We start from the raw sequence: 23,768 nt of genomic DNA, 5'->3' as shown, positions 1-23,768 counted from the left end.
ACGTAGTCATTGGTTGCACATTCTAGCCATTTATAGCATTTATAAATCTGACCCATTTATAGCTGTTCTTAAAGGGACATGAAACCCAATATTTTTCTTTCATGATTTAGATAGAGCATGCAATTTTAAACAACTTTCTAATTTACTTCTGTTATTGCATGTTCTTGTTCTTTTGGTATCTTTTGTTCAAAAGCAGTGACGTAAGCTCAGTAGCGGGAATGTGTCTGTTGCACTATAGGGCAGCAGTTATGCTACAATGTTATCCATTTGCAAGACGACTAGATGACAGCACTATTTCCTACCATGTAGTGCTCCAGATGCCTACCTAGGTGTCTCCTAAACAAAGAATACCATGGGAACAAAGCACATTTTATAATTGAAGTAAATTAGAAACATTTTTAAATGTATCTGCTCTGTCTAAATCACACAAAAAAATTGAGGTTTCATATTCCTTTAATTGGCTTCAGCAGAGAAAGAAACCTATGCAGAACCCATTGCTTTATGGGCACTAAACAATAATACTTTTATCTAATATTTAAAAAACTAATTTTAATTTAATAACAAATATGCAAACATTTTTCAGACTAATATTAGCTTTGAATATGTAATTCCATTGAGCATCCGTTTAGTGTTAAATGTCCCTTTTTAAATGTGTTAAATTATTCTCAGTGATTTTCCAGGCCAAGCTTTAATAAAATTTGTTTTTTTTCTATTTTGCTCAGGAACTGCCAACTACAGTGTCTGTTGAAGTGGAGCCAAATTTTGTGGCTGTGGGTCCCTATCATTTAGCTGTGGGGATGAACAACAGAGCTTGGTTTTATGCACTTACAGAAAATGGTATGTTAATGTATTGCAATAATGAATGTTTATGTATAACACTGACAAACTCTGCTGTCTCTACTCTATACCTGTCTATGATCCACGTGCACCCATGCAAAATAAATGCTATCACTGAAACCAGGGCCGTTTCTAGAGAATCTGGCTCCCAGGGCAAAATTCCAAAATGCGCCCCTCTACATTTTAAAGTGCATCCAGTGTCAGATTTATCATCCCTGCCCCAAGACCAGTTTCGATTACAGCTAAATAAATTATGTGCTAACAGAAAAAAAAAGTAAAGTTAGGACTAAGTAGTAAAAGATAAAGTCCACCACCATTTATATTTAACTACAGTGGGGGAAAAAAGTATTTAGTCAGCCACCAATTGTGCAAGTTCTCCCATTTAAGATGATGAGAGAGGCCTGCAATTTTCATCATAGGTATATCTCAACTATGAGAGACAAAATGTGGAAACAAATCCAGACAATCACATTGTCTGATTTGGAAAGAATGTATTTGCAAATTATGGTGGAAAATAAGTATTTGGTCAATATCAAAAGTTCATCTCAATACATTGTTATATATCCTTTGTTGGCAATGACAGAGGTCAAACGTTTTCTGTAAGTCTTCACAAGGTTGTCACACACTGTTGCTGGTATGTTGGCCCATTCCTGCATGCAGATCTCCTCTAAATCAGTGATGTTTTGGGGCTGTCGCTAGGCAACACAGACTTTCAACTCCCTCCAAAGGTTTTCTATGGGATTGAGATCTGGAGACTGGCTAGGCCACTCCAGGACCTTGAAATGCTTTTTACAAAGCCACTCCTTCGTTGCCCGGGCGGTGTGTTTGGGATCATTGTCATGCTGAAAGACCCAGCCACGTTTCATCTTCAATGCCCTTGCTGATGGAAGGAGGTTTGCACTCAAAATCTCAAAATACATGGCCCCATTCATTCTTCCATGTATACGGATCAGTCGTCCTGTTCCCTTTGCAGAGAAACAGCCCCAAAGCATGATGTTGCCACCCCCATTTATCACAGTAGGTATGGTGTTCTCTCTCCTCCAAACACGATAAGCTGTGTTTCTACCAAACAGTTTTTCTTTGGTTTCATTTGACCATATGACATTCTCCCAATCCACTTCTGGATCATCCAAATGCTCTCTAGCATACTTCAGACGGGCCCGGACATGTACTGGCTTAAGCAGGGGGGCACTCTGGCACTGCAGGATCTGAGTCCCTGGTGGCATAGTGTGTTACTGATGGTAGCCTTTGTTATGTTGGTCCCAACTCTCTGCAGGTCATTCACTAGGTCCCCCCGTGTGGTTCTGGGATGTTTGCTCACCGTTCTTGTGATCATTTTGACCCCACGGGGTGAGATCTTACGTGGAGCCCCAGATCGAGGGAGATTATCAGTGGTCTTGTATGTCTTCCATTTTCTAATTATTGCTCCCACAGTTGATTTCTTCACACCAAGCTGCTTGCCTATTGCAGATTCAGTCTTCCCAGCCTGGTGCAGGTCTACAATTTTGTTTCTGGTGTCCTTTGACAGCTCTTTGGTCTTCACCATAGTGGAGTTTGGAGTGTGACTGTTTGAGGTTGTGGACAGGTGTCTTTTATACTGATAACAAGTTCAAACAGGTGCCATTAATACAGGTAATGAGTGGAGGACAGAGGAGCCTCTTAAAGAAGAAGATACAGGTCTGTGAGAGCCAGAAATCTTGCTTGTTTGTAGGTGACCAAATACTTATTTTCCACCATAATTTTCAAATAAATTCTTTCCAAATCAGACAATGTGATTGTCTGGATTTGTTTCCACATTTTGTCTCTCATAGTTGAGGTATACCTATGATGAAAATTACAGGCCTCTCTCATCTTCTTAAGTGGGAGAACTTGCACAATTGGTGGCTGACTAAATACTTTTTTTCCCCACTGTATATGGTTATTAGTGACAAACTGCACTTGCTTTAAGGAAATCAATCCACTTTGTGGCCCTGCAGAGTACTTGATCTCCAGCCCAACTCTACAGTATGTCTTCAACACACACTTACACTTAAATGGTCATGAAACCCAACGTGTGTCTTTCATGATTTAGGTAGAACATACAATTTTAAACAACTTTCCAGTTTACTTCTATTTTCAAATTTGCTTCATTCTTTTGGTATCATTTGTTGAAGGTTGCACTTCTGGTTTCTAACTGAACGCATAGGTGAGCCAATGACATTCAGTGTATGTATGTATATATATATATATATATATATATATATATCCACCAATCAGCAGCTTGAACCTAAGCTCTTTGATGCTCCTGAGCTTTCCTAAATATATCTTTTAGCAAAGGATAACAAGAGAAGGAAGAACATTAATGAATAGAATCAAATTGGAAAGTTGTTAAAAATTGTATGCTCTGTCTAAATCATGATTGTCTAATTATGATTTTACTATCCCTTTAAACACACATACACAGATGCACACTCACACATGAATGACAAGCACACAGACACACATATAATCACACACACACATAATGACAAGCACACACAGACACACTCACACACAGAATGACAAGCACATGCAGACACAATGGCAAGCACACACACATACATAATGACAAGCACACACAGACACAATGGCAAGCACACACAGACACATTCATACACACATAATGACAAACTAACACACACACACATAATGACAAGCACAGACACACTCACACACACACATAATGACAAGTACACGCAGACACAATGACAAGCGCACACACAGACACAATGACAAGCGCACACACAGACACAATGACAAGCGCACACACAGACACAATGACAAGCGCACACACAGACACGCTCACATACACATAATGACAAGCACAGACAGACACAATGACAAGCACACACTCACACACACATAATGACAAGCACAGACAGACACAATGACAAGCACAGACACATAATGACAAGCACACACAGACACAATGACAAGCACTCACAGACACAATGATAAGCACTCACAGACACAATTACAAGCACACACACACACACACATAATGGCAAGCACATACAGACACAATGACAAGCTCCACAAACACAATTACAAGCACTCAGAGACACAATGATAAGCAAACAGACACAATGACAAGCGCTCACAGACACAATTACAAGCACACACTTACACACACATAATGACAAGTACACACAGACACAATGACAATCACACACAGACACACTCACATACACATAATGACAAGCACAGACAGACACAATGACTAGCACACACACATAATGACAAGCACACACAGACACACTCACATGCACATAATGACAAGCACAGACACACTCACACACACACAATGACAAGTACACGCAGACACAATGAACACAATGAGAAGCGCACACACAGACACAATGAAAAGCACACACAGACACGACAAGCACACACAGACACGCACACACAGACACGCTCACATACACATGACAAGCACAGACAGACACAATGGCAAGCACAGACAGACACAATGACAAGCACACATTCACACACACATAATGACAAGCACAGACGGACATAATGACAAGCACAGACAGACACAATGACAAGCACACATAATGACAAGCACAGACAGACACAATGACAAGCGCACACACAGACACAATGACAAGCACACACTCACATAATAAAAATCACTCACAGACACAATGACAAGCACTCACAGACACAATGATAAGCAAACACAGACACAATGACAAGCACTCACAGACACAATTACAAGCACACACTCACACACACATAATGGCAAGCACATACAGACACAATGACAAGCTCCACAAACACAATTACAAGCACTCACAGACACAATGATAAGCAAACACAGACACAATGACAAGCGCTCACAGACACAATTACAAGCACACACTTACACACACATAATGACAAGTACACACAGACACAATGACAATCACACACAGACACACTCACATATACATAATGACAAGTACAGACAGACATAATGACAAGCACAGACAGACACAATGACTAGCACACACACATAATGACAAGCACAGACAGACGCAATGACAAGCACACACAGACACAATGACAAGCACACACAGACACACTCACATACTCATAATGACAAGCACAGACAGACATAATGACAAGCACACACACATAATGATAAGCACACAAAGACACAATGACAAGTACACACTCACAAACACACAACGACGTGCACACACAGACACATAATGACAAGCACACAGACACAATGACAAGCATTGTGTCTGTGTGCTTGTCACAATGACAAGAACACACACAGACACAATGACAAGCACACACTCACACAGACACAATGACAAACGCACACAGTGACAATGACAAGCACACATTCACACAGACACAATGACAAGCACACACAGACACAATGACAAGCAAACATTCACACAGACACAATGACAAGCACACACATATGACAAGCACACATTCACACACACACAATGGCAAGCACACATTCACAGATACACAATGACAAGCACATACAATGACAAGCACACACAGACACAATGACAAGCACACATTCACACAAACACGACAAGCACACACAGACACAATGACAAGCACACACACACACTCACATACACATAATTACAAGTACAGACAGACATAATAACAAGCACAGACAGACACAATGACTAGCACACACACATAATGACAAGCACAGACAGACGTAATGACAAGCACACACAGACACAATGACAAGCACACACAGACACACTCACATACACATAATGACAAGCACACACAGACACACAATGACAAGCACACAGACACAATGACAAGCATTGTGTCTGTGTGCTTGTCACAATGACAAGAACACACACAGACACAATGACAAGCACACACTCACACAGACACAATGACAAACACACACAGTGACAATGACAAGCACACATTCACACAGACACAATGACAAGCACACATTCACACACACATAATGACAAGCAGACACAATGACAAGCACACATTCACACACACACACACAATGGCAAGCACACACAGACACAATGACAAGCACACACAGACACAATGATAAGCAAACACAGACACAATGACAAGCGCTCACAGACACAATTACAAGCACACACTTACACACACATAATGACAATCACACACAGACACACTCACATATACATAATGACAAGTACAGACAGACATAATGACAAGCACAGACAGACACAATGACTAGCACACACACATAATGACAAGCACAGACAGACGCAATGACAAGCACACACAGACACAATGACAAGCACACACAGACACACTCACATACACATAATGACAAGCACAGACAGACATAATGACAAGCACACACACATAATGATAAGCACACAAAGACACAATGACAAGTACACACTCACAAACACACAACGACGTGCACACACAGACACATAATGACAAGCACACAGACACAATGACAAGCATTGTGTCTGTGTGCTTGTCACAATGAAAAGAACACACACAGACACAATGACAAGCACACACTCACACAGACACAATGACAAACGCACACAGTGACAATGACAAGCACACATTCACACAGACACAATGACAAGCACACACAGACACAATGACAAGCAAACATTCACACAGACACAATGACAAGCACACACATATGACAAGCACACATTCACACACACACAATGGCAAGCACACACAGACACAATGACAAGCACACATTCACAGATACATAATGACAAGCACATACAATGACAAGCACACACAGACACAATGACAAGCACACATTCACACAAACACGACAAGCACACACAGACACAATGACAAGCACACACACACACTCACATACACATAATTACAAGTACAGACAGACATAATGACAAGCACAGACAGACACAATGACTAGCACACACACATAATGACAAGCACAGACAGACGCAATGACAAGCACACACAGACACAATGACAAGCACACACAGACACACTCACATACACATAATGACAAGCACACACAGACACACAATGACAAGAACACACACAGACACAATGACAAGCACACACTCACACAGACACAATGACAAACACACACAGTGACAATGACAAGCACACATTCACACAGACACAATGACAAGCACACATTCACACACACATAATGACAAGCACACACAGACACAATGACAAGCACACATTCACTCACACACACACACACACACACAATGGCAAGCACACACAGACACAATGACAAGCACACATTCACAGATACACAATGACAAGCACACATTCACACAGACACAATGACAAGCACACACAGACCCAATGACAAGCACACACAGACACACTCACATACACATAATGACAAGCACACACGAACACACAAACACAATGACACACACAGACACAATGACAAGCACAGACAGACACACAATGACACGCACGCACTCAATGACAAGCACACACAGACACATACTCACATATTTAATCAGACATGTATATACAGCACTAATTGAACTGGTAAAGGAAACATGGTGTCAACTGCAACATAATAAGCACCATACATTACTTATCCCTTTGTGCTGTAAGTTAGTTATAAAATCATATATCATTATATGCAATGTGCTTGATATGCATTTTTAAATGTCACTTTTCATTTTCATTCTGAAGTGACATTTAAATGCTGGCTATGTGTTGATATGTTGTCAGGTCCTTCAAGAGCACACTATATTACTGCATGTATCAGGTCAACATTCAACAGGTGTTCACAGCAAAAATAAAATGTTATGTTTGGAGTTTCTTCATCTCTTTTAGCACCTCTACTGATTAGTAACCACTCAATTTATTTCACAAACATACCACAAAATAGGAACCTACATTACATTGCAAACTATCATTTTCAAAACACTGTTCAATTTTAAATATTTGGCTAATTAATTAGTGCAACCAAGAGCTGAAGTTGTTTTTTGAAATGTCAAATTGCATTAGTATTGTAAACTTCATGTAAAAAATGATGCTGTCTTATGCTGGTAACTGTTTACAGGCTGCACCTTGAAGTAATTTCTCCCTCATTTTGTTCTGCTTGAGTACATACCTCTTTGGTTTTGAAGCAAATAATGTGGCTGTAATAAAAAGCAGTGAGCACATAGCTTTGGATTTCTTGGGAGCCGAGGTGTGAATGTGTCGGCTGCATTAATAGCTTCAAAAGGAGGGAGTTGTGCAGGCAAGCAAAACAAAAAAAAACACACTCAATCTCGAAGTGCTTCTCTTAGCCCTAACACCCGATGTGAGAGAGTGACAAGAAATCACTGCAGACACGTGCTGGCCAAATCAGCCTTAGGAAGCTTATTGCATTTAGTGCACACACAGTTCCTGTTATGCAGCCTCCATTCTCTGCCCTGGTGTTTAGTACCGTGTGCTCTTTGGTGGTGCCATATAAAAGATGTTTTGAGGGAACTAAACTAAATACAATTTCAGAATACACAAAATCACTACTAGTCAATTCAATATTTTCAGACATCCCAACTCTCCCTGAAGTTCAGGAAGTCTCCCTCATTGTAATAGCGTCTCCCTGATGCCCACAAATGAAATGCAATCTCCCTGAAGCTACAAGTACTATGATCCAACGTTGCCCAAATCCGGAAACAGTGTTTCTTTAAGGAATGCCTCTAGTTGCAGTGACGTCATCGAGCAGGAAGGCGTTGTCACAGCAAGTCTGTCTTTACTTTCAGCATATTGCATATCTGCAAACCCTTCCTCACTGCTGTTTGGAGGCAGAGATAAGGCTCTTAGAGGAGGAGGAGAATCGCAGCAGGCAACATTGGCTGCATGCATAGGCTGAATGAGAACTAAGAAAGAGGGCAAAGAGAGTGCGCCCCTGTGAGGGAGGAGATAGACACTCCTATTGTCAGGTCTTTTTTTTTTAATTTTTATTGAAGACACAGAGAAAAGACACTAAGGTTTCATACATAATCACAAAGTTACATAGATCTAAGAATATATAGAAATGCGAGAATATACATATCCTAAATCTGTAGTACATGTTCATAATACACAAACTTGCCAATGAAAAGAGTTCAAAGTTCTAAAACATGTCAAATGAAATGCAAACAATATCCGTACTATGAACATTATAATATTTAAATAAAGAATAGTCTTCCTGTGTCTTCCTTATATTTTTTTGTAACACAGTGAAACCTGTTGTCAGGTCTTTATCAAACTTACTCTACTGTGAGTAAAAAACATAATTACAAATAACCTCTCAAACTCAAAATCATACACGCTCAAAGACACAAAATCCGAAAGTCGTACAGGGACAACTATACTGAGTACTTCACAAGCTGGGACGCTATGCATCAGTAACCAAAAAGCCCCCACTGATTTTAATAAAATACAACACAAATACTTTATTTATTGCACCTAATTAAATTTTGTATTCTAAAATATTTTGGGGGGCGGCACGCATCGCAGTAGCTGGTGAAGCCACCTCCCTGAAATGAGTTTTTGCAGGTTGGGATGTCTGTATTTTGCATATTTGTATATAATTATGCAGAGCAGTTGGATTCAACCACACAGATAAAACAGCGTTATATTCCCTCCCTCACCCGTTTCCACACCACCTTGCTTTCCTACCTTGTATATGACTGTAGTGGCACTAAGCAATTCATAAACTTTCAGTATATAATATATAGCTGTTAGCATGAGGACATTATTGACAGCACATACGGTTTGTAACAGCACTGCTTGTGTGTTCAATCCGGGGTGCTCTCAGGTGGTGCTATATAAAAGTTTTATAGAGAGTGCTGTGTTGCATTATGGGAACTTTAGTTTCCAGTCACTGTCATGAAGGCTAATCACTGCTGCCTGCGGTTTAGCAATTGGTTAGCATATTGAAAGCACAAAGCAGATGAGACTTTACGACCTAAATGCTATTTATTTCTCAAAGCCTGTTCTCTCTTGACAGCAAACTGTGCACACATTTAGTTCACACCTGCGCTTTCAAAAAAGTACAGGGAAAAGTGTAGGTCAGTGTAAAGCTCAGATGCAGTGATTATTTAAAGCTGTGGCTACTGGGAAAAGTGAATCTAAGCAAGTATGCAGGCAGTGCCTGTGGCGCCCTGGGCAGTTGCCCGGTTCGCCCTCCCCTAAAAACTGCCCTGACTGAAACTGTGATAGCTTTTGTCATATGGATTTATGCCTATACAAGGTCATTATTGCAAAAGTACTTTGACATATGTTCCTCTGATTAGTCTCCCTTCTTATTGTGCGATTGTCACATTTAAAGGGACAGTTAAGTCCAAAAAAAAACTTTCATGATTTAAAAAGGGAATGTAATTTTTAACAACTTTCCAATTTACTTTTATCACCAATTTTGCTTTGTTCTCTTCATATTCTTAGTTGAAAGCTAATTCTAGGAGGTTCATATGCTAATTTCTTAGACTTTAAAAACTGCCTCTAATCTGAATGCATTTTGACCACTAGAGGGCATTAGTTCATGTGTTTCACATAGATAACATTGAGCTCATGCACTTGAAGTTACCCTGGAGTGAGCACTGATTGGCTAAAATGCAAGTCTGTCAAAAGAACTGAAATAAGGGGGCAGTTTTCAGAGGCTTAGATACAGTGGAGGCTCCTCCATATCAGCACAGCCGTACGTGAGCCCCCTGGAAAAAAAAATAAAAAAAGAAAGAAAATACATTTTTGGCTGAATAAATATAATTTCTCCAATAGCCCCCCTATTGGAAAAATTATAATTATTCAGCCAAAAAAGGTTCCAGTCTACTGTCCAGTTTAATTAAAAAAAAAAAATCCCTTTTATATACCTCTACACCTCTCTGCCGCGGTAGAGAGATATAGCCTGCCATAGCCCTTTGTACATTTTTTCTATGTGCCTGCTGCTCCGCCCATAACAGAGCATATACCTTTGTTAATCGCACAATAGTCAGTGTGCGATTTGGGCCATTTCTATGGGCGGGCAGCAGGGGGAGCTCCCAAGGCTAGGAACTAACTACAAGTCTCATAATGCATAGCCATTACTTAGCCAATGAGAGAGCGGTCTGGTCAGGAAAGGAGGGGCTGCACACTTGTGCGCGTGTGGAACAGAAACACTGGCACTGCTAATTGATTGCATGTAGTCAGTGACTCTGCAGTGCTGTAGTCGCAGAGCTATGGGCGGCTAGAATGGCAGCTGAGCTGAAGGCAAGCGCAACGGTGAGTGAGCTGAGTCGCAGGTATGGTAATGTAACTATCTCACTCTCTGATATACTGCTTATGCGGCTAGTACAATGGGTTTCTGAAGCCAAACAGTACAGTTGTTTGTTGTACAAAACATTATGTTATTGGTGAGAGTGTACTGTAGTGTAGGACAGAGGGGACTGTGGTCTCAGAAAACAGCAGAGTGTGCTTACAGAAAGCAGGAGGCAGAAATGGTAATCACTACCGAGGCAGGAAACAGTTAGTGTGGAGCAGTTAAAGCAGTAGGATCCGCCCCCAGCGAGAGCCTGCTCCGTGTTACTGGGGCTGATGATGGAGCTCTCATTTCACAGTAGTACTTCTAAGTTTTTCATATTATCAGGCATCTGTCTACTATCTTTTGCTGTCTGCCTGGTAAGTGGACTAAACCTTTTCAGAGCAGGAATTCCTGATGTTTATTTCCCTGCTGCCTGGAGAATTCAGCACCGTAACCGTTTGCTGTCTGTGCAGGGCAAAGTGTCAGTCACTCCTCCAGCTTCAGACAGGCCCCAGAGATAAACGTATTTTTTTTTACACTAGGTTATTTAGCTATAGAGGTTAAGCCCTACTTCCTCCCTTTCTGCTTTTTGTTGGATGTAACCCCTTGGCTGCCAAAGAAGACTGAAATGGTAGCCAAGGTACTTAAAATTACTTAAACAAGCACATGAAACACAACACATATACACACCCTACAAAGCAAAAAAAGCAGTACAATTGTGCAAAGTTGTTTTATACCACAGTGTCTGCTGTACTTTATGTTTAGTCAAATGCCTTCTGTATATCAAGTTGTGTTGTACATTAGGACAGTACTATGTGCAATGCAATTCTGTTGTGTGTGTGTAGTCACACTATTAGTATACCCCCAGTTATACTACAGTGCTGTATGTCATGTAATACAGTTGTTTGTAGTCACAGTTCTGCTGTATATATAGTGCTGTGTGTAGTGCCATACCATTGTGTCTGACTGTATATGAAGTTATAGTCACACTCCAAGTTGTATATAGGGTGCAACCCTGATGTGTATATTTTTACATGGTACTGCATATATGTAGTGTGTGTGTGTGTGTGTGTATATATATATATATATATATATATATATATGCAAAACTGGGGAATGGGTAATAAAGGTAATTAATTGTTTTTAAACAACAAAAATTCTAGTGTTGACTGTCCCTTTAACTGATTTGCAGGTGCAGAGAAGCTGAAGGATGTGGAGTACTTAGGGTCGGTTACCAGGATGTGTCTAAATTCAGATTATGCTGCAGCTCTATTTGAGGGCAAAGTACAGCTTCATTTGGTAAGAATTATTGCAAGTTTATCTTCATGTACAATGTGCATTGTGTTTCTTCACCAAGTGCCCCTCTTTGATCTTTTCCCTCCATTTACTCGCTTGGCCCCACCTCTCCTTACTTCTTTTTGCCTTTAGACTAGTGGAATAATTAATCTATAATTGCCTAACACACCTCCCAACTATCACTTTACTTGATCCTTTCTACTCCAGTTTTCTCCCTAAATAGATCTTCCTTTGGGAAACTTGTATCTACCTTTGGGTTCCAGTAACACCCCTATGCTGATGACACACAACTCTGCCTCTCCTGTCCGTTTGTCTCTCCCTCTTTTATCAACCAGGTCACCAACTGTCTCTCTGCAATATATTGTTTAATGTCTTCACACTACTTCTAACTTAATCTTTTAAAAACTGAGCTGTTTCTTATTCCCCTCTCATAGACACCATATACCAGACATTTCTCTTGTGGAAGACTTTGTACTCCAATTCCTTAGTATCACACTGCACTCTGAACTCTCCTTCACTCCACAGATACAAGCACTTACTAGTTTTTTTTATGCGTTTATATAAAAACAACAGTGTTGTCGCTTCTAATAAAGTGTACATTAGGAACCTATTATCTAGCTCGTTTTACAAAGCGGTTTAATATAATAGGTTAAATTGTGAAAACCCAGTTTGAGTACTATTTTACATAATGAGTAAAAAAAAATTCTAAACTACACATAGTCCTTCAAAAAGTAGCATAAGGACACTCTTGGACCTTAAAGGGACACTGTACCCAAAATTTTTCTTTTGTGATTCAGATTGAGCGTGACATTTTAAGCAACTTTCTAATTTACGCCTATTATCAAATTTTCTTCATTCTCTTGGTATCTTTATTTGAAATGCAAGAATGTAAGTTTAGATGCCGGCGCATTTTTGGTGAACAACCTGGGTTGTCCTTGCTGATTGGTGGATAAATTCATCCACCAATAAAAAAGTGCTGTCTAGAGCACTGAAACCAAAAAAAGCTTAGATGGCTTCTTTTTTAAATAATGATAGCAAGAGAACGAAGAAAAATTGATAATTGGAGTAAATTAGAAAGTTGCTTAAAATTGCACGCTCTTTCTGAATTACAAAAGAAAAAATTTGGGTACAGTGTCCCTTTAAAGGGACAATGTACTGTAAAACTGGTTTCTCCTTAATGTGTTTTCAATTACTTGTTATTTGGAAATAAAAAAAGGGGAATGAGAAGCGCCAAACTAACAACCCTGTGAGCTGTTTAATGGAATACTCTCACAATTATTCTAGGTATGTGTACAAAGAAGGAAAATCTAAACAGCGCTTAACCTGTACTTAATACTGGATAGCTAGGGGTGTGCACCAACAAATATTTTATTTATGTAAAAATAAAAGTCAGAATAAAATTAAAAACAAACACAATTTAATTACTCAAAACCATATAACAATTAATAACATCTAATAAATAGCATATTACGACTAAAAACCAAAAAATTGATCTAAATAAAGGAGGACGTCGCCTCCGACTTCTATACACAGTCTCTGTGTTTCTACCACCTTTGCATATATTAAAACCACCTTTAGACGATTCAATTGCAAGCGTGTATCAAAATAATGTTCATCTATGGAAAAAGGCAAAAAGATCTTATTGTAATAGAAAATGCACTTGTAGCAATCCACAAATGAGAAAGTGTATTTATATCATTCACTCTGAAATAGTTGCAAATTGAATTACACGTTTGATACACTTTGGCGAATCTCCCTTATATTTGCAGATAGCTTCACATATATTATTCCATTGAGACTTGTGCCAGTAGTCTAAAAAATAACTTGTAAAATCAACATCCAAGTTTCCACAATCATAAGATGTATAGCGGGTTTTGACTCTGATAGCCGATATGCAGTAACAGTTCAATGCGGTACTGATATAGACAGTGGGTATACTTTACCGGTCCCCGAGAGCTGATCAGGCAATGTATCAGCGGTCTAACCTTAGACCAGACAGCCTCCGATCTCACCTCACGTTTCCCGGTTCACTCTTATCATAAACCTTCGCTGCTTGTGTCTCTCGAGGTGGCGGATGGTTCTCTGGGGCTACCGGTTCTTTTCCCTTCCACTTCGAAAGTGTGTCAGTCCACTGTTTGCGATATGGGCTTTATCCTTTGTCTTTTTTGGAAACTCTGCGCAGAGTATTAGTATGTGCTCACAAAAAAGTCAGAATATTCTCTTACAACCCTTGAATAAACGTCAACGCGTTTCACCTGTGTTTTAGGCTTTTTCAAGACTGCTTGAAAAAAAGCAGTCTTGAAAAAGCCTAAAACACAGGTGAAACACTTTGACGTTTATTCAAGGGTTGTAAGAGAATATTCTGACTTTTTTGTGAGCACATACTAATACTCTGCGCAGAGTTTCCAAAAAAACAAAGGATAAAGCCCATATCGCAAACAGCGGACTGACACACTTTCGAAGTGGAAGGGAAAAGAACCGGTAGCCCCAGAGAACCATCCGCCACCTCGAGAGACACAATCGGCGAAGGTTTACGATAAGAGTGAACCGGGAAACGTGAGGTGAGATCGGAGGCTGTCTGGTCTAAGGTTAGACTGCTGATACATTGCCTGATCAGCTCCCGGGGACCGGTAAAGTATACCCACCGTCTATATCAGTACAGCATTGAACTGTTACTGCATATTGGCTATCAGAGTCAAAACCCGCTATACATCTTATGATTGTGGCAACTTGGATGTTGATTTTACAAGTTATTTTTTAGACTACTGGCACAAGTCTCAATGGAATAATATATGTGAAGCTATCTGCAAATATAAGGGAGATTCGCCAAAGTGTATCAAACGTGTAATTCAATTTGCAACTATTTCAGAGTGAATGATATAAATACACTTTCTCATTTGTGGATTGCTACAATTGCATTTTCTATTACAATAAGATCTTTTTGCCTTTTTCCATAGATGAACATTATTTTGATACACGCTTGCAATTGAATCGTCTAAAGGTGGTTTTAATATATGCAAAGGTGGTAGAAACACAGAGACTGTGTATAGAAGTCGGAGGAGACGTCCTCCTTTATTTAGATCAATTTTTTGGTTTTTAGTCGTAATATGCTATTTATTAGATGTTATTAATTGTTATATGGTTTTGAGTAATTAAATTGTGTTTGTTTTTAATTTTATTCTGACTTTTATTTTTACATAAATAAAATATTTGTTGGTGCACACCCCTAGCTATCCAGTATTAAGTACAGGTTAAGCGCTGTTTAGATTTTCCTTCTTTGTCAATTACTTGTTATACCAGCTGCTGAGATTAAAATGTGTATATGAAATAACTTTCTGCTAACTGAAACCACAACCCAATACAGAGGGCTGTTTTGCGCTAAACAGGGTGCGAAAATAACTCCAAAAAAGTTGCATTATTTTACTCTCCATAGCGCTGCCATTACGAGTTACTGAAAAGCCTCCTTGTGCGTGCGATATGGTGGCGTTAAGCGCCATACCGCACAAAAGCTAAGGGCTGCTTTGACGTGCTCAAGAGTGTTAGAAAAAAAAACTAACACCTAAAGTGTGGAATGAAAAATCTCCGTAACGCAACCCCATTGATGTCTAACATCCTAGCATAAACCCCAAGTCTAAACACCCCTAATCCTCCGCCCCCCGTCATCGCCGACACCTAAATAAAGTTATTAACCCCTATTCCGCCGCTCCCTGAAATCGCAGACACTAAAATAAAGCTATTAACCCCTAATCCGCTGCTCCCCGACATCGTCAACACTGTAATAAAGTTATTAACCCTTAAACATCCTGCCTCCCACATCGCCGCCAATAAATAAACCTATTAACCCCTAAACCGCCAGCCCCCCACATCTTAAAACACTAAATTAAACCCCTAAACCTATTTTTTGTAATTTTAGATTTTGTCATTTTTTTCGTAGTGTTAGTTTTTTTTAAAATTTGCCATTTAGATTTTTTTATTGGTAGTATTTTTTTTATTTTTTTAGAATAGTAATGTTAATTTAATTTATAGTTTAATGTTAGGTTTATTTTATTTCACAGGTAAGTTTTTATTTATCTAAATATAGTTATATTGTAATTGTAATTTAAAGTAAGGGGGTGTTAGGTTTAGGGGTTAATACTTTAATTTAGTATTTTGCGATGTGGGGGGCTTGCGGTTTAGGGGTTAAAAGGTTTATTTAGTGGCAGCGATGTGGGAGGCGATGTCGGACAGCAGCGGATTAGGGATTAATAGCTTTATTATAGTGTTGGAGAGCGGCAGATTAGGGGTTAATAATTTTATTACAGTGTCAGGGAGCGGCGGATTAGGGTTAATAGCTTTATTATAGTGTTTGCAATGCGGGAGGGTGGCGGTTTAAGGGTTAATAGGTAGTTTATGGGTGTTAGTGTACTTAGTAACAGTTTTTAGTTATGAGTTTTGTGAAACATTTTTGTTTCGCAAAATCCATAACTACTGCTCTCAGATGGCGGTATGGATCGTGTCGGTATAGGCTGTAACGCAAACATTTTAGCCTGAACGCACAACCTGTAATACCGACGCTATGAAAATCCCACACAAAAACGTCATTTTTTTGAGTGTGGAACGAATGGACGTTGCGTTACAGGCTAAAATGCTTGCATTACAGCTATACCGACACGACTCGTAATATGCGTTCCTGGCCATTACGCTGGAATTGACATTTTTTTCAGCGTTAAAAGCCGTACCGCAACACTTGTAATCTAGCCGTATGTTATCTAATTATTTACACATAGTTATTATTAATTTTTTACACAAATATACTGATAATAAATGCGTTTTTTAAGAGAGAAGTGCCTTTTTGGGGCACAAAGAATAGAACTGATAGCTTATTAACCAGTGAACATTTATACAGATAATGAATGAGGCTTGGAGCCTTTCCTGTGAAAGTTTGTCTTCATCCTAACGTCAAAATAAATCTTGAGCTGGCTTGTCTTGAGAGAAAGAGAGAGCTGCCGCATCGTCCTCAGATTGTACCAGTCAGCATCAAATACCTGTGTTCCTTTAGTGACTACTCCTACAAACTGCAGAGCTGCTCAGAATGCAATCGCCTTACTGGAGTCCATGAGGGGTTCCCATCAGGAATTGCTGCAAACCACCTATATGTATACATATGTATTTATGTGTATATATGTATTTACTGACATTTTTTTTAAAAAAAACTACAAACCCCAAAGCTAATATTACAAAAAAAATAATGTAAAATTACAGAAAAAAATAAAGCTATCCAAAATAAAAAATGTAAACCTAAACTAATACCGCTATAAAAATAAAAAATCCCCCCCAAAATAAAAACAACCCCTAATCTAATACTAAACTACCGAAAGCCCTTAGAAAGGCTTTTGCAGGGCATTGCCCTAAGTTAAACAGATTTTTTACTTAAAAAAATTACCAATTACCTCATAACAGTAAAACCCCCACCTAACCAACCCCCCCAAATAAAAAAAACTAATTCTAAAAAACCTAAGCTAAGGGGAATTTGTATGGGCATTGCCCTTAAAAGGACATTCAGCTATTTTACTGCGCTTAAAATGTCAATAAGCTCTTTTACAGCCCAAAAAACCCTAATCAAAAAAAAAAAAAAAAAGCCTTCGACTAAGCCCCAAATAGGTACTCACCGTTTCTGAAGTCCGGCGGTAAGGTCTTCTTCCTGGTGGCTCCATCATCTTTTATCTTCATCCGGAGCTGAGGTGCGGAATGTTCTTCCCCGATACGCAGATCTGGAGCGGCGGTCCTCAGCGGCGTGGCGGCTCCTCCTCATCCGATCTTTGTCGTACACTAAAAATTTAATGGAAGGTACCACATTAAAATTGGGGTACCTTGCATTCCTATTGGCTGAAATTTTGAAATCAGAGCTACTGAAAACCTATTGGCTGTTCAAATCAGCAAATAAGATTTCAGTAGTTCTCATCCTATTGTCTGATTTCAAAATTTCAGCCAATAGGAATGGGGTACCTTGCATTCAATCTTCAGTGTGCAGCGGACGATCGCATGAAGAGGAGCCTCCACGCCGCTGAGGACCGCCGCTGAGGATCCGCTCATCGGGGAAGCCAGATCTGCCTCTCCGCTCCACGCAGCCTTCGCTCTGGATGAAGATAGAAGATGATGGAGCCGCCTGGAAGAAGACCTTCTCCGCCGGACTTCAGGAACGGTGAGTACCTATTTGGGGATTGGTCTTAGGCTTTTTGTTTTATTTTTTTGGGGTGGCTTTTTTTTTTAGATTAGGGTTTTTTGGGCTGTAAAAGAGCTGATTACCCTTTTAGGGCAGTAAAAGAGCTAAATGCCCCTTTAGGGGCAATGGGTAGTTTATATTTTTTTAATGCTAGTTTTTTTTTATTTTGGGGGGTTTGGTGGGTAGGGGGGTTTTTACTTTTAGGGGGGACTTAGTATTTTTTACATGTAAAAGAGCTGTAACTTTGGACAGTGCCCTACAAAAGGCCCTTTTAAGGGCTATTGGTAGTTTAGTTTAGATTAGGGAGTGTTTTTATTTTGGTGGGGCTTTTTTATTTTTATAGGGATAAGGTTTAAATTTTTTTATTTTTGATAATTTTGTTTATTTTTTTCTGTAATTTTAGACTTTTTTTTTGTAATTTTAGATTAATTTCTTTCCTAAGATATGGTGAGTCCACAGCGTCCTCAATTACTGTTGGAATATCACTCCTTGCCAGCAGGAGGAGGCAAAGAGCACCACAGCAAAACTATTAGGTATAACTCCCCTTCCCACATTCTCTTTTTTCTCTTTCTAATTCTCTTTGCCTTCGGTGCAAGGAGGAGGTGAAGTTTTGGTGTCTGAAGAAGATTTAATTTATTTTACTTCAATCAAGATTGTATTATTTTGAAAGCCAGAGTAGGTTTGCTCTGATATTTCTTTTCAAGATGGGTTTAGCCGTACTCCACGTTTGTCTCTTCAGTAGGGCGGTGGTGGCTTTTAAGCAGGTAGGAACTTGTGGGGTAGGCCTCACTGCGTTTTCCTAACAAGTTGCTGCCCCTGTGTAGAAAGCCAGAGAAGGTTTACTCCACGTTTGTCTCTTCAGTAGGGCGGTGGTGACTTTTAAGCAGTTAGGAACTTGTGGGGTGGGCCTCACTTTGCTGCCCCTGTGTAGAAAGCCAGAGTAGGTTTACTCTGTCCTTTCTTTTTTCCACAGGTCTTTGTGAGGAGTGGCTTCCTCTCATGCCGGATGAGCTGCCTTCCTGCCAGACAGCTAGAGGTGCAGGTAAGTGCCATATTTTTTCTTTTGAAAGAGTTCTGGCACTAAAGGGATAACTTCAAGCTGCACAAATTAAAGAATAAAAGGGTCAGCAATCCTGAGCTCAGGGTTTTATTGGCAGTGTGCAGGTGCTTGGTCTGTGACATGAGAGGGGAATTTAGTATAAGTTTTATTCCCATTGGTGGCTCAGTGGTTATTTTATTATTTGGGGAGCGCAATTCCTCAGATACATAATTAGAGCAGTTGCGAGGGTCAGACTGTGCTGACTTGCCCTTCTCGCTTATGGCCGCTTTTGCTTCTCCCTGTCAATCAACAAGATGTTAGTAGAGGCAGATCTGTTAGTAAAGCGTTTTTTTTTTTCCGCGTGCTTCAGGGTTGTTCCGTGTCTGTGAGATCACGTGCACGTGATCTTCCTGTCGGCAGAGACCGGAGCAGCTTTGTGACTAACGTTTAGCAGTACGATTCCGTTGGTCTAAGGAGGCAGGTAGGCGCCTCGGCTATACGCTGAGGTGTAGAGAGCTTGAATTACGGTCGTTTACCTTATGTTAATTTGACAAGACACTTTTCTTTTTCTTTTTTACTAAATGGGATATTAGTGTTTCGCCTCCTGTTTGGTATTGGGAGTACACAGAGTGTCTCTGGGGAGCGTTTCTTCTGTTAAGTGTGATCAGTCCACGGGTCATCATTACTTCTGGGATATTACTCCTCCCCAACAGGAAGTGCAAGAGGATTCACCCAGCAGAGCTGCATATAGCTCCTCCCCTCTACGTCACTCCCAGTCATTCTCTTGCACCCAACGACTAGATAGGATGTGTGAGAGGACTATGGTGATTATACTTAGTTTTATATCTTCAATCAAAAGTTTGTTATTTTAAAATAGCACCGGAGTGTGTTATTATCTCTCTGGCAGAGTTTGAAGAAGAATCTACCAGAGTTTTTGTTATGATTTTAGCCGGAGTAGTTAAGATCATATTGCTGTTTCTCGGCCATCTGAGGAGAGGTAAACTTCAGATCAGGGGACAGCGGGCAGATGAATCTGCATAGAGGTATGTAGCAGTTTTTATTTTCTGACAATGGAATTGATGAGAAAATCCTGCCATACCGATATAATGTCATGTATGTATACTTTTCACTTCAGTATTCTGGGGAATGGTACTTCACTAGAATTACACTGTAAGAAATACATAAAGCTGTTTAATAACTAGAGATTATGTTTAACGTTTTTGCTGGAATGTAAAATCGTTTTCATTTGCTGAGGTACTGAGTGAATAAATGTTTGGGCACTATTTTTCCACTTGGCAGTTGCTTAGTCTGTTTTCTGACAGTTTCTGTACTCCCTCACTGCTGTGTGTGAGGGGGAGGGGCCGTTTTTTGGCGCTTTTACTATGCATCAAATATTTCAGTCAGCAACTCATTGTATTCCCTGCATGATCCGGTTCATCTCTACAGAGCTCAGGGGTCTTCAAAACTTATTTTGAGGGAGGTAATTTCTCTCAGCAGAGCTGTGAGAATTATAGTTTGACTGAGATAAAAAACGTTTATTCTGTAATTTGTTTCCTGCTTTCAGAATTTGTTATCTTTGCTAATGGGATTAAACCTTTGCTAAAGTTGTGTTGTTTACAAGGATTGAGGCTATAACTGTTTCAATTTATTAATTTTCAACTGTCATAGATCTTCTGTGCTTCTTAAAGGCACAGTACGTTTTAATATCAAGTTTATTTGCTAGTGTGTTAAACATGTCTGATTCAGAGGATGATACCTGTGTCATTTGTTGCAATGCCAAAGTGGAGCCCAATAGAAATTTATGTACTAACTGTATTGATGCTACTTTAAATAAAAATCAATCTGTACAAATTGAACAAATTTCACCAAACAACGAGGGGAGAGTTATGCCGACTAACTCGCCTCACGTGTCAGTACCTACATCTCCCGCTCAGAGGGAGGTGCGTGATATTGTAGCGCCGAGTACATCTGGGCGGCCATTACAAATCACATTACAGGATATGGCTACTGTTATGACTGAGGTTTTGGCTAAATTACCAGAACTAAGAGGTAAGCGTGATCACTCTGGGGTGAGAACAGAGTGCGCTGATAATATTAGGGCCATGTCAGACACTGCGTCACAGGTGGCAGAACATGAGGACGGAGAACTTCATTCTGTGGGTGACGGTTCTGATCCAAACAGACTGGATTCAGATATTTCAAATTTTAAATTTAAACTGGAAAACCTCCGTGTATTACTAGGGGAGGTGTTAGCGGCTCTGAATGATTGTAACACAGTTGCAATACCAGAGAAAATGTGTAGGTTGGATAAATATTTTGCGGTACCGACGAGTACTGAGGTTTTTCCTATACCTAAGAGACTTACTGAAATTGTTACTAAGGAGTGGGATAGACCCGGTGTGCCGTTCTCACCCCCTCCGATATTTAGAAAAATGTTTCCAATAGACGCCACCACAAGGGACTTATGGCAAACGGTCCCTAAGGTGGAGGGAGCAGTTTCTACCTTAGCTAAGCGTACCACTATCCCGGTGGAGGATAGCTGTGCTTTTTCAGATCCAATGGATAAAAAGTTAGAGGGTTACCTTAAGAAAATGTTTGTTCAACAAGGTTTTATATTGCAACCCCTTGCATGCATTGCGCCGATCACGGCTGCAGCGGTATTCTGGATTGAGTCTCTGGAAGAGAACATTGGTTCAGCTACTCTGGACGACATTACGGACAGGCTTAGAGTCCTTAAACTAGCTAATTCATTCATTTCGGAGGCCGTAGTACATCTTACTAAACTTACGGCGAAGAATTCAGGATTCGCCATTCAGGCACGCAGGGCGCTGTGGCTAAAATCCTGGTCAGCTGATGTTACTTCTAAGTCTAAATTGCTTAATATACCTTTCAAAGGGCAGACCTTATTCGGGCCCGGGTTGAAAGAGATTATCGCTGACATTACAGGAGGTAAAGGCCATGCCCTGCCTCAGGACAAAGCCAAAGCCAAGACTAGACAGTCTAATTTTCGTTCCTTTCGTAATTTCAAAGCAGGAGCAGCATCAACTTCCTCTGCACCAAAACAGGAAGGAGCTGTTGCTCGCTACAGACAAGGCTGGAAACCTAACCAGTCCTGGAACAAGGGCAAGCAGACTAGGAAACCTGCTGCTGCCCCTAAAACAGCATGAATTGAGGGCCCCCGATCCGGGATCGGATCTAGTGGGGGGCAGACTTTCTCTCTTCGCCCAGGCTTGGGCAAGAGATGTTTAGGATCCCTGGGCGCTAGAGATAATATCTCAGGGATACCTTCTGGACTTCAAATACTCTCCTCCAAGAGAGAGATTTCATCTGTCAAGATTGTCAACAATCCAGACAAAGAAAGAGGCGTTTCTACGCTGCGTACAAGAGCTCTTGTTAATGGGAGTAATCCATCCAGTTCCACGATCAGAACAGGGACAGGGGTTTTACTCAAGTCTGTTTGTGGTTCCCAAAAAAGAGGGAACTTTCAGACCAATCCTGGACTTAAAGATCCTAAACAAATTCCTAAGAGTTCCATCGTTCAAGATGGAGACTATTCGGACAATTTTACCTATGATCCAAGAAGGTCAGTACATGACCACTGTAGATTTAAAAGATGCTTACCTTCACATACCGATTCACAAAGATCATTATCGGTACCTAAGGTTTGCCTTCCTAGACAGGCATTACCAGTTTGTGGCTCTTCCATTCGGATTGGCTACAGCTCCAAGAATCTTCACAAAGGTTCTGGGTGCTCTTCTGGCGGTACTAAGACCGCGGGGAATCTCGGTAGCTCCATACCTAGACGACATTCTGATACAAGCTTCAAGCTTTCAAACTGCCAAGTCTCATACAGAGTTAGTGCTGGCATTTCTAAGGTCACATGGATGGAAGGTGAACGAAAAGAAGAGTTCACTCGTTCCACTCACAAGAGTTCCCTTCCTGGGGACTCTTATAGATTCTGTAGAAATGAAGATTTACCTGACAGAGGACAGGCTAACAAGACTTCAAAGTGCTTGCCGCACCCTTCATTCCATTCAACACCCGTCAGTGGCTCAATGCATGGAGATAATCGGCTTAATGGTAGTGGCAATGGACATAGTACCCTTTGCACGCTTACACCTCAGACCACTGCAACTGTGCATGCTAAGTCAGTGGAATGGGGATTACTCAGACTTATCCCCTTCTCTGAA

General features: G+C 40.3%; 1 protein-coding gene across 1 annotated transcript in view; it reads left to right on the top strand.

Annotated features, from left to right (window-relative positions):
- Window positions 1-23,768, top strand: part of WDR19 (WD repeat domain 19) — a 296,764-nt gene that overhangs the window by 71,704 nt on the left and 201,292 nt on the right. The window contains exons 12-13 of the mRNA XM_053704050.1: window positions 723-837; window positions 12,234-12,340. Coding sequence (XP_053560025.1) covers window positions 723-837; window positions 12,234-12,340 — 222 coding nt within the window. The remainder of the gene's footprint in view (window positions 1-722; window positions 838-12,233; window positions 12,341-23,768) is intronic.

The sequence above is a fragment of the Bombina bombina genome, chromosome 2 (genome assembly GCF_027579735.1).
Source record: "Bombina bombina isolate aBomBom1 chromosome 2, aBomBom1.pri, whole genome shotgun sequence".
In the NCBI taxonomy this organism is placed as follows: domain Eukaryota; kingdom Metazoa; phylum Chordata; class Amphibia; order Anura; family Bombinatoridae; genus Bombina; species Bombina bombina.
Note: the sequence above shows the minus strand (reverse complement) of the source record. Positions and strands in the feature narration are given on the sequence as shown.